Source organism: Eupeodes corollae, chromosome 1 (assembly GCF_945859685.1).
Source record: "Eupeodes corollae chromosome 1, idEupCoro1.1, whole genome shotgun sequence".
In the NCBI taxonomy this organism is placed as follows: domain Eukaryota; kingdom Metazoa; phylum Arthropoda; class Insecta; order Diptera; family Syrphidae; genus Eupeodes; species Eupeodes corollae.
Window position 1 is genome coordinate 93,816,758 of NC_079147.1, and position 13,561 is coordinate 93,830,318.

Below are 13,561 nucleotides of genomic sequence, written 5' to 3' on the forward strand. Positions count from 1 at the left end.
TTAATTAATTGTCGCTATATAAGATTCTCATCACCCCTGTCCTGCATGGACTCTGACGAATGCGGATGAAAGCACCTAACGTCGTTTTGAGAGTAAAGTTCTTCACGAGATCTACAATCCCGTATACATAGAACGTGATTGGAAAAGAAGATGGCACTATGAGCTGTACGCGAATAAAGACTTAGCCATAAGGATACAATTCCAACACCTGAGATGGCTGCGTTATGTAGGGCGAATAGAAACCAATGCTCCGGCCCGGTAAGTCTTCGAATTCATGCGTACAGTGTCCTGTAGAGAGGAAGACCGCGTATCATGTGGTGGTCACAAGTGCAAAGCGACCTTACCAAACTTGAAGTGCGCAACTTGAGCCATCTAGCTAGGGACAGGAGCGTGGATAAGGACAAGTCCATAAGGCAGTGGAACCACCATACCGTGCAGAAACATCTGGAAAAGGAAAGAGGAACACCAGGAATAAGGGAAAGAGTGTCTACTCCCGAGAACGTGGCCTACTTGCTATGCGCAGCGTCAGCTCGTCGGATGTGGAGGTGGATCTTGTTTCTGGAAGTTAACGTCACTGGCAGCCAAAAACATATATCAGGCCGGTTTACTAAAAACAAAACTCAAAATTTGACGCGGACGGACGTTCACCACCCCAAGGGCACTGCTGGTTTTAGTGTAGTGTGGCCTGGCCTTTACTCACCCAACCATAAAAATTATTCAGCCATGTTTGGATTTTCCCAAAATCTTCTAGATGTAGAAGTTTGTTGGGTGAGGCCCTAGTTAAGTGAGTAAGATTTCAAAAACGTCATTCCTCGCAGCAGAAAATAATTCTAAAGATAATGTAATTTATTTCTCGTAAAACATATGGGCAGACAAACAAACAACAGTTTATTTAAATATATATAAAGAATTATAATAAATTAATTAAAGTCGAAGGCATTTGGTGAGAATATTTGGGGTCAGCTAAATTTTTGAGTTTATTTTTAAATTTAAATTGAACAATGATTTGTTTACTGAATTTTATTTTAAAATATTTGAATATATTTAAAGTTGATGCCTCTACGTTTTCTTGAGGAATGGTCTAAAAAAGGAGATACCCTAAATGTTAAGACGTATACGAACATCAAACGCAATAATTGATCACTTTGAGTCGCTATGCTTCTAAGGATTACAATACACATTATGTTTAAACATTTAAACAAATGATTGAACTTTCCTTTTTTTAACAGTTTTGTCTCTCAAAAATAGTGACATTTTATAAAATTCAAATCAAATCACTAAACAACTCTACGTACCTACAAATTATCTATTAAAATTGATTCAAGAGTTTGAACTCAAAGGCCTTAAAACTTGAAACTTGGCGTATATTAAGTTTACAACTGATAAGTTCTGCGATCGGATTTTTGAATCAAGTTACATCAAAACTTAGTCTAAATAGCTTAACATCATTAATGTTTTAAAAATAATTCCATCTTTTTTAACCACAGATAGATAAACATATTTTTGCATTCGTATATACAAATTAAAAATACATTATTCAGCAACTTAACTATTTGAAAAGCAAATGCTCACTCGTGTCTTTAATTAAAAATATGTAAATATAAATTTTTACTTTTCGCTCCGATGAGCGACGATTTACGACAACTCACTTCATACAAAACCAAAAAAAAAAAACAAAACATCAAAAATAAATTAATCTTTGCGGCCATTGAGAAAAGTAAAAGATTTATAATTTATTCCCAATTAAAAGGAAGACAGCATAATTAACTCAAAGCCAAATTCACAACTTAATATTTTTGAACATCAAAGAAAAGCATTTATCATTATACAATAATTTAGATGACCTTTTATATACTATTTCAATTCACAAAAATATAAAATTGCATCTTTTTTCATTTATTAAAACCAAACTTAAATAAATGTCTTTTCCACCATCATACTTTATCACTATTCGTTTTATAAAGACTATCTGATTAATTCGATTTGGCTTTGTGCCATCATCCGCGCAACGAGTGCTGACTTCGCTGAAGGCTTGAGCTGAATAAAAATCAAAAATTACATAGAGAAACAAAAATTCAAACTCACCGCGTCACCACGCTTTATAAAAATTCACTCCCACAATTTATAATTTTTATACAAAATTTTTGCCATATTAAGTATTTTATAATTTTTATTATATGAATAATTGATTGCATACATTTTCTCAGTGCTTCTTATTTTATATACGACTTTAATAAATGTCTTTGCCGATCTTGTCAGCCAAAGGCGTATTCTTGATCGAAACGATCACGCTAATTAGGAAGGTGGGCTTGGTCAGATACTTTGTTAAAAAATAACAAAAATTGTTCTTCAAGTTTCCTTGTTTCCCATAAAAATGAAACACACAATCTTAACCAGGGTTCGATAAAATTAATCGCTTGCAGGCAATCAAATTAATTGTGTGCTGCTTCAATTGGTTATAGTTCAATGCAATCTATAAGGTAGTTCGAGTATGTAGGTAGGAAGGTATAGGTAGGTTATGTTTATGTACTCGTACCTTGAGGCACAACAAGTTCTTCTTGATTACATGATGCGGAAGTTCCTTGCTCCCTCTCTGTGATTCTTTGATTTATTGGATGGACACTTTTCTTTTTGTTTTGTTTATTTTTAGGTAATAAAACTTGCAGCAGCCGATTCGTTTCAATAAATCTTCAGCTGCTGGCATCCGTCGTGCTGCCGTCACCATCACCATCACCATAGCATCGGGATTCGAGTCTGATGCATCAACTTAAAACTGCTCCACAAAATCAGCTCTCATCATCACCTCGTAGAATGTAGATGCATCAACTTCATCAACATCGCATCGGCTACAAGTTCACCTACTTTTTTTTTTAGGTAGGTTAGGTACTACTGGCAATCAATCGGAAGATCATTTCATACCTCGAGCGAATAATTGAGTTTTGCCCCAGACTAGGAGCTGTTGGTCTTGGATCTTGGTACTGTATAGAAGAATAGGTGCTTGTCTTCAAAATAATGCGATAAGAAATTGCGCTTCTGAGCATCAGAGGCACAAACCCATTAAGGATAATCTATCTTTTATTATATTTGTTTTTTATTTTTATGGAATCACTAGAGTCTGGTTGAATTTTTATATGTCTACCTTCTTTGACATAATGCCCTCGTTTATTAATCAACCGGTATATGAGTATAATGTTTTGTTTTTGTGATGATATACATTTTCTTTTCTTTTTGATATGGTTTTTCTTAAGATGAATTAATCACAGACACATTGTAATGTCAAGCAACATTAAGTTTAAATTAAATAGCATCAAGAATGAAGTACACGCAGGTAATTTAATAATAATTATTCTGCGTTAGTTTTTAATGCATCGATGGAATTTAATTAAAAATGCAACATAAAAGAGGCGCAATTTATTATGAATTGTGCGTGTGGGTTTTTATTCAGGTGTTGTTTATAACGAGGTGGAGATTTTTTTGCATTTATTTTAACAAAAAGAAATACATTATAATGATTAACTATACTTGATTTTTTTTACTTTTGCATAACAATATTTTATTTTATTATGTGTGCGGGTGGAAAGACTTACTCGTTCTAATTTGAAAAAGAAAATTAAGAATAGTAAAAAGATATTTAAATGTATCTTATTAAAGTGTTAGGTTCTAGATGATTTTAAGAAAAATATTTCAAGTAAATTTAATCTTTTGAAATAGATACATAGACTATTTTGCTTAAACGAAATTTAAGTAGATTTATTATTTTGAAATACATCACCATTATTTGTATCTTGCTGAGAAATGTGAAAAGAATAAATATACAAATTCGAATCTATAGTATTTTGCCTCTAGAAACTATCTGTAGCTTGTTATACAATTATTTTAATTCAAATTATTCTTATTATATTCAAAAAATATTATATTTCAATGAAATGAACACATACAGGTTTTGAAAAAGACCAAATATATGTCATTTTATGCATTAAAATTGATTGATAAATTCTTCAAAATTTTAATTTTTGGCAAAAATATTGATTTTTAAAAAAAATATTTGTGATATTTAAAAATAAATATTCCAAAGTATGAACAATTTTAACACGCAACATTAGAAAAATCAATTTGTAATGTCAAATTTTTTTTTGGATATTTTAATTTGACCTATGTATTTAAGGTGATATCCTAATTGATACCTAAAAAGCTGTCACAACGAAGTCATTTTCCTACAAATATGTCGTTTCTGAGTAGAACTACCGGACGCTTTCAAAAAACGATTGGAAAATTTGTTCAGTTTCCTTTTTTCGGTACAAAAACACATTCTTGTGACGGACAAAGCTTGTGACAATTATTATCTGGAATTGTTCAATCCAATTGAATTGAGTTGAATCAGCTTACACTTACAAAAACTCTGTGATAGTCAATTTGACTATTAAAAATATGATAGTCAATTGTCACCTTAGCCGATTACACCCCTTGGTTACATTGACTTTGCAACAGAAACCAGACAAACTTTTTGTACAGGGTGGGGCGTGGTTACTTCCTTATATGAGATTCTTGCAACTCAGCGGCTGTTAATAGTAGAGCGTTGGTTTATGGCTTGTTCGAAAGCACGTTAACTAAGGTTTTAGTTATGACTGGTTAAGTGTCAACAATGCAGTAGTCAAAGCAAGAGCACGCGTTCGCCGTGGAGGTCTACTTTTCTTTCAGCCGTTCGATCATAACTATTCAGCGTTTCTTAGAAACCATTTCAATATCGCACCTGCAGATCGTGTGCCTGATCGGAAATCGACGTTCAAGGATACCGGTAGTGTGCATAAAAAACATAATAAACCTGCTTAAGGGATTTCTAGTAGCACAGTGAGACGAATTCTTCATGAGGAACTTAATTTTCACCCATACAAATTGGCAGTGATGCAACAACTTAATCCACGCGATTATGTTGCCCGAAAAAATTCATATGAAGCCTTCCTTGAAAACCTGCCTCAGGACGCCCTTGTTTTATAAGTGTCGAGGCACATTTCCATATTTCAGGATGTGTGAACAAAAAATGCTATATTGGAGTTGAGAAGGAACTTCATGAGCAGCCTCTGCATACAGAACGGGTGACTGTTTGGTGTGCAATATCCAGAATCGGCATTATTTGCCCATGGTTCTTTGAAGAGAACGAAAGAGCAGTTACGGCCAATTCTGAACGTTATGTAAGCATGATTGTGGATTTTTTCTGCCCAAACTTGAAGAAATTAATGTTAATGTGGTTTCAACAAGATGGCGCCACAGCTCACACTGCAAGAAGGTCAATGAATATTTTGCTTGAACACTTCCCCGAACGGCTCATCTCTCTTAGAGGCGATCTTCACCAGATAAAGCCCCATGTAATTTTTTCCTGTGGGGCTTAATTAAATCGTTGGTAAACATTGATTGTTGAAAGACCCTTCGTCATTTTAAAAAACAATATTCGTGCTGCGATAGCTGAAATAAGTACAAATATGCTGGAAGAAGTGAAAAACAATTTCGAATTCCGACTATTTCACTGCATTGATGATAACGGTGGCCACTTTCGAGATATTCCTAAATCCAAATAAAAAAAAACTTTAAATGTACACAGAAATAAATAAATAAATTAATATTGCCAATTTTTTTGTGTTATGATTTTTAAAAATAAGAAAGTAACCACGCCCCACCCTGTATGTATATTCTCAACGGAGAGCAAATTTGGTTAAACTTAATTTGATCGAAGACGATATTATTAACTTCCTATAGGAAGTTATTGCAATCGGAGCGATTTGTCGAATCGAAAATTTTTAAATTTTTCGATGTTTCAAGGTCTAAATAAAAGATTTTAGAGAGAACAAGTGAAGATATCGACTTCAGACAAATTTGGTAACACAGATAATAATGTTGGTTAGCCCAAAATTTCTCAAGAACCAATAACGTTAGTGTCTTGAATTATATTTAATGTATATATTGTAACGTGATCAAAATTAATAATATTTGGAAAAAAAAACTAACGGCTTTTTTTACTGATCAAAAAAACTGAACAAAAAAATGATTTTATCTGCGCAATTATTAATGCAACGAAGAATAACGTTTTTGACGTCTCATAAAATTTTAGGAAACATCAAAGAAAGTTTTCTTTGCAAAGAAATACAAATTTAAAAACAAAACATTACTAAAAGTTGGGAAGAATTGACTTTCGACCTAAATTCCTTTTCAAAAATTAAAAATATTCATTTAAAACTAATTAATAATAAATGTTGTTAATTTAAATTTTTAACAGAACACGAAAACTACAAATATAACTAAATACAGAAAAGTGATGGTTTTCGACTTAAGTATTAAGAGAATAACAAAAGATATTGACTTTAAATTATTGATCTCACACAAAATGTTGTTATGAATATTCAGTTAAAAATGTTAAGCAAGACAAATCGACAGACGGGATTTAAAGCTATCAGTCTCTTTTTTGAGTTTAATTTGTATGCTCTAATTCAAAAATCACTTCGCCTCAAACTTCCGGTGATCCCACTTTGGTGCCAAACTGGAAACACCACACCTAAGAGTTACAAATTAGAAAAAAAACTTATGATAGTGATATTTAGGGCTATTTTTGGGATAATAAGTTCGCAGAATTCTGGATTGGTTTCATTGGATTACCCCTTAAATTTAGTCTCAAAGTTGACTATTAAATCAAACAAAATTTTAAAACACTAATTACTTTGGAGATTTTGCAACAATCAATTTGTTATTAACATTTTAGGGGCTAGAGATTGTGATACTAAACCAGAGTCTTGTGAACTTATAGGAATCTAGCTTGGTGCCAAGTTGGGATCAACACATGTTAGGGGGGAAGGGATTTTTGAACCAAACTGAGATTTCAGCACTATGAATTAGCACAAACAGAGCACTAAATTCCTGCATCATTTGAACTTCGAAATTCGATTGTGGTGTTTCTAACTTGAAGGGAGCCCATATTTTGCAGCCATATTCCAGTATTGGTCTTACAAATGATTTATAAAGAAGTTTAAGAATATAAGGGTGGCGAAAATCATGTGAAAACCGTTTTATAAATCCGAGAATTTGTTTTTTTTAATAATATAGTCATAATGATTTGTAAAAGTTAATTTTGAGTCAAGAATAATACGTAGGTCAGAGAAAGTAGAGAGTTTAGTCAAATAAGAAGAGTCTAATTGATAATTGAAAGCCAAAACATTTTGTTTGGGTGTAAAACACATTGATTTACATTTGTCTATGTTTAGTAAAAGCTTATTTATAAAACACCATTCGCGAAAACTATTTAGATCATTTTGTAGGAGTAACCAGTCGTCAAGTAAGTCAATATGTTGAGTCTTTTATAATAGAAGGTAAGTCGTTATCGTACAAAATAAACAGTAAAGGTCCTAATTGGCTACCTTGTGGTACGCCAGAGTTGGTTTACAAATATGATGACCGCTCATTCCTAAAAATTACGCTGTATGATCTATTATTTAAGTACGACGAAACTCAACTAACAAATTTATCGTTAAAGCCTTGGGATTTAAGTTTGGAAGTTAATGTTTAATCTAAACATAAAGAAATGAAATCAAAGAGGTTAGTAACTGTTGAATTATTTTGAACAACACCATGTTGACTGTCACAAATTAAAGACTTACAATTAAACGATATGACTTAAAAATAATTTACTCAAATAACTTAGGGATGACAGACAGTTTTGCAATGGGATGATCATTTCATTTTTATTACTACGAATTCTTCCAAATTTCAGGAAAAATTGAAGATTTGAGCGATTCATTAAAAAAAATATGAAGAAGATAGGATAAATAGGATGTCCATTTTTTCAAAATATTAGGAGGTACACCATCTGAGCCAGGGCTAAAACAAAAGTCAAGTTCTGAAGCTTTGCGAACGATTTCATCTTCAGAGATCCAAAGACATATTGAATTCAAATGAGGGAAATTTTGTGAGAGGGCCAATGACTCACAGGAGTTCGCTACTCCGAAAGCATCTTTGAAAAAATTTGCAAACATATTTAAAATTTTTTCAGTTTGATAAACTTGGAAGTTTATAAAACTAACTAATTATTTTGGATTTTTCGTGATATTCAAATTACAACCTTAATTGTTTTTGACTGAAACCTATTTTTTTTCATAAAAAAATTTACATTATCTACAAACAAATCATCTTGTCGAACATACTTTTTCTGGAATGATTATTGATATTTGAATATAATATTATTTGACTTTTAAAAAAACAGCTTCTGTTCTGTTTTGGCATATAAATGATTGAAATTCGTAAATCTTTTATCGGACTCCATTAAAGCATGAGGTATATTAGTTTAAGAAATGAACAATACAAATCGACTTTAAAAATAAACATTAGCATTATTCTACTACTGATAAATGTCTTTTACTCAGCAATGATAGCAGATACTTAGGTCAATATTAATGGGATGATATTTCAGTTTTAAAGTGCTTAAAACAAGGTGATAAGCGTTTTTAGCTTGTAAAATGCCTACTGTATTTATTTTTATTTATTAAATAACTAATTGGCACTATTACAGGTGTGAATTCCACTCTTTTTGCACATAGATTTGTTAGCTATAATTTGAGCCATTAATTTGATTTAATATTCTTCAAAATTGATTATGATAAATTTCACCCAAAAAAGAAAAAGAAACGAACTTAATATATTCCTAAGATTTACGTTCATAACATATAAGAACCCACCTAGTAATATAAAAGTAGCTAATCTTTTTCTTTTTATTTTCAAGATGCCAATTGAAAATGAATAGCAATTACTCTAATGTTAATGGAAAGGAATGTGATGTGTGATGCTGTGATGCTGTGCTCTACTATAACATTCATCAGAACAACATATTATACTTCAATCTTCAACAAATTTATCTTTCCATCTTCTGCACTCAGCTATTTCAAATTTTAATTTATAGCACTTGTTTATTCAAAGCATCTCTACTCTACAATCTTCATGCATAAACTACGTTACGTGTATACTATAGGTATCGGTCGTGAATTTGTCCATCATTGATGCTGTCACGTTTCTCATAAGAGCTACTATTTCATCAACACTTCCCAAGACAAATCGATAAATTCAATCCGAAAATAGAATTTTAAAATAAAATTTACGTATATACAAATTGTACGCGGGTAGGGTACCTCTATACGTATCTACGTATCTACAGTGGAATTCGAAGATCATCTCATGATATTTCTTACGTTTCCAAGCACATTGATTTCTGAAGTAATTTTTCATATTGATGTTTACATGTTTTGACAGGGTGCTTGAAAAGTTCTTTCTTGAATTTGCCTTAAGGACTATAGCTATAGTCTCCATCTCCATATGACATATAACCAAGGAATCTCTCTCTCGCATTTGAGTAATCGCCGTATAGTTGATTGCTAAATTTCATCAATATCTTACACACCCAACGCAAAATATCTACAACTACACAATATGACTTTTTGGAATGCGTATAATTAAAGGAATTTATATAAAGAAAAATTAACAGTACAAAACATTTTTGTTAAGGTAATTTTTTTCGTTTTAAATTTTTCCTCCGATTTATATTTTTTTATTTTTATTTGAACAAACAACACATACGAGTGTATATAGTATAGAGGACGTGAAAAGAAAAATAATAGATATTTTAAAAAGAAAAAGAAAAATCAACTTGAAGATTAAGTGATACATGAGAGGGAGATGATCTTGAAGTTCAATTTAAATTTAAGAGATAATTTGTTTTATTTGATATGATTATTCAGAATTTAATCAGAATTAAACAGCATTATGTCAGAGAGTGGGTGGTTGGTATTTTTGTTGTTGTTTTTGTTTTTGAATTTGATTTATTTTTTGAAAATGATTTAAACAAAAAACAGAAGCATTTTATTTGTTTAGAAACTATTTTTAGAGAACAGTTTTCATATATTTTTTCCTAAAGTTTAAGTATAAGGTTAAAAGTTGTTTTGGTAAATTTATTTTGTTAGATTCAAGTAAGATTTTTTAATAAAATAATTATTTAAATGTTTGGTTTCTTGAAAACACGGAAGTAGTTCCTTTTATTTATAAAATATGCCTTAACAAATTTGACTCTGATTATTAAATTAATAAAAAGTGTAGGTCTAAATATTGACCCCTGAAGTACCCTCTCTTTGGGAATAGTCTCAAAAGTCCCCGTACATCAGCCTAATTTTTGTATTTTTGTTGAAAAAAGTACTAGGAATAAATGTAAAAACCAAAGTGGAAACATTAAAAAACGTTAGTTTCCATCTTCACCTTTTTATCATGTTTTAAACAATTGTTATTGTGTTTTCCAAAAACCTTTTATTATATATTGTTGTAGTAAATATTTTATCGAGGAATCAACAAAAAGAAAGCTGCTGTACGGAGACTTTTTGAACTGTTTTTGAGATATCTAAACTTAGATCTTAAGCCTTTTTAAATTCAGCCAACACAAGAACCAGCAACGTCGTAGGCATTGAAATGACCCAGAATTTTAAAGCAAAATCGTTTTCAGTTGTGAGGCCCATTTTTACCTCAGATGCTATGTTAATAACACTAGAGGAACTATGTTTCAAAAGTTTGTCCAATTACCAGCATATGCTGATGACATTGACACAATGGGAAGAACTCAGCGTGATGTCAATGGGGCTTTTGTGAGTATTGAGGAAGAGGCATCAAAAATGGGTTTAACGGTTAATGAAGGCAAAATAAAGTACGTACTGTCGTCAAGAAAGGACTTACAACACCGACGTCTCGGTCAAAACGTCACCATTGACAGACGTAACTTTGAGTTAGTCAAGTACTTCTTCTACCTAGGCTCCGTTATAAACGCAGAAAACAACACCAGCGCTGAGATCAAACGAAGAATAACTCTTGCTAACCACTATTTCTTTGGGCATTTGAGTAACAAAGACCTCTCTCGAGGGACTAAAGTGTCGCTATATAAGACTCTCATCATCCCTATGAAAAGCGGATTAAAGCGCTCCTTGGCTGGTTCCGAGAGAAAATTTCTTCGTGTGATCTACTGTTCCGTATGCATAGAATGTGAGTGGAGGAGAAGATGGATCGATTAGCGTAACGGGCTGTACAAAGACGTAGACTTAACCAGAAGCGTAGAAGTCCAACGACTAAGATGGCTTTGTCACGTAGAGCGCAAGGAAACCAATGGTCCGGCGTAGAAAGTCTTTGAATCCACACCCTCAGGACAGCGCAGTTGAGGAATACCGCGAAGCAGGTGGCGCGCACAAGTGGAAAGTGACCTCACCGAACTTGGAGCGCAAAGCTGGAGGCATCAAGCTAGGGACCGAGCTAGATGGAGAAGTTTATTTTTATTGGGTGAGGCATAAGTTCACAGTAAGTAAGTAAGTAAGCTACTTTAATAATCAAAGTTTGGGCATTTGGGGCCTCGGAATATCTAAGAATTGTTTTTCAAAAGGCTTATGTAATCGAAAAATAGTTGGCGAATTGAATAAAGTTGAATATTTTGGCGAATTGACTAAGCTACTGTACTATGATTTAAGTATTCGTATGTCTGACATTTCAAGATGTTGATGTTGGCAACGTTTATTTCCTAAAAGATGACGCTACTACTTTAGAAACGAAGTAAACTAAGTTTTCGAGAAAATTTTCGTCACCGTGTTATTTCTTGAAAAGATGTTAAGAATTTCCAAGTTGTATTTTAACAACTTAAATTTTTTTTTTTTTCGAGAACTCTGCAGATTTTTAAATTTCCTTAGCTTAAAATGTTGATAATCTCTGTGATGGTTAAACACTTCAACCTCTCATTTTTTTCTTTCAAAGCAAACTTATTTAATTTTGTATGTTAAAGGAGTTCAACATCACGTAAACTTTTAATCAAAATTAGAGAAATGGAAGAATCTGCCATTGCCTTGTATATGGCTAAGTTTTCTAAAAAAAGTTTTTTCATTCAAACATTTATAGTTATTTTAATAATTCTTAATTTTCATTCAAAATTTGTGCTGATCCAAGAAAAAGATTTTGAATATTTTAAACAAAAGTTGAATTCAAACATATCAATAAATCATAAGAGTTAAAGAAAAATATCAACTCACTTGTTCCTAAATGTACACGTTTCATCCATGGATATATTTGCGGAGGATTCTTTTTGCCATTGCCACTATTTTGACTACTACCAGCCTCATTGCCACTATCACTCTCCGAATCGGAGTCGCCACCACCATTTGGACTATGCATTGGAACATTTGTCGTATGACTATTGCTACTGTGATTATTATTAACATTGGACGATGTCACACCACTGCTGCCACCTACAACAGCGCCTGCAGCACCCACCACGCCGGCAACAACATTCTTCGCGTTCAGCGATCTAGCAACGCTCTCTACCACAGAACTTGGTGATAATTTCGGTGAGATATCGCGTGTCGATAGATCTTGTGGGCTTGCTATCGATTGTTGGTTATTATTGCCGGTCGGTGTTGTTGGATCGTTCGCGTATTTACAGCTGGATTGTTGCTGTTGTTGTTGCTGCGTGTGTTGTTGCTGTTGCTGCTGCTGCTGTTGTTGTTGCTGTTGCTGTAGGAGTAGACGCTGTGGCTGCAATTGTGTATAGTCGACCATATCAGCAGGATTTGGCTGCGCCCCTGAACTGCCACCTAAACTATAGGCCTGATTTGCATAGTGCGCTTGTGGTGTGTTCGGATAGAGATTCGGTGTGTAGGCTGCCGTCGCTGGAAAGTAATCATTTGCACCGGGAGTTTGTGAAGCACCACCACCCGTGGGATTGGGAATACCACCGCCGCCGCCACCTCCGCCGCTACCTGGTCCACTGCCACTTGCACTCGCTTGACTACTCGCTGCCGAGGCAACAGGATTCGGTTGATGGCTCTGTTGCGGATTTATTTGTTGCGGGTAACACGAGGCCAGCGAGTTAACAAACTGGTAGGAGGACATGGCAAAGCAATCGGGATCCATTTTGATGGGCTTTTCGCTACAACTGCTCTCTCCCGATCGATAGTATGGTGGTATATATCCCGTCAATACGTCCAGTGTGATGCTCTGAAAAAAATAAAAAGAAAAACCATCAAATTAACATCAATTTCTTATAAGTTCTAAAAAGATGAAAAAATTAAGTTAGTGTAAAAATTGTATTCCAAAATGTATAAGATTTTATTTCATAAAAAAATAAAATATAACTTGATTAGCTCGTTTTGAATGCTTTGAGGCAAAAGAAACTATAATCCAGGAGAAGACTTCTCTGTCAAATATAAAAGAAAATATAGAAGGTGAAACTTAATTTTCCTAGTTTTTTATGTACGAATCTGATTACACCTCTTATGGAAGGTTTGAGTAAAAGTGATTCAATGTAAATATATATTTGCTTAGAAAAACTTTCCGTTTAGATTTATTTGCGCACTTAGCCCTATACTTAATTTGCTTGTGATATTTATTGTTTGACGTAGATGAAATTCATTAAATACTTATAACACATTTAGACAAGTAGGGGAGGTCGATGACAGACAAAATTGTTGCATTAAGGGACGGAGGGGGTGTTTCATTTTTAAACAAAAATCGATCG

The 13,561-nt window shown here is 33.2% G+C and overlaps 1 protein-coding gene across 1 annotated transcript in view; it reads right to left on the bottom strand.

Annotated features, from left to right (window-relative positions):
- The window catches only part of LOC129938696 (homeotic protein Sex combs reduced), a 107,986-nt gene that overhangs the window by 54,952 nt on the left and 39,473 nt on the right, over positions 1-13,561 (bottom strand). The window contains exon 2 of the mRNA XM_056046391.1: positions 12,078-13,041. Coding sequence (XP_055902366.1) covers positions 12,078-12,957 — 880 coding nt within the window. The 5' untranslated portion in view covers positions 12,958-13,041. The remainder of the gene's footprint in view (positions 1-12,077; positions 13,042-13,561) is intronic.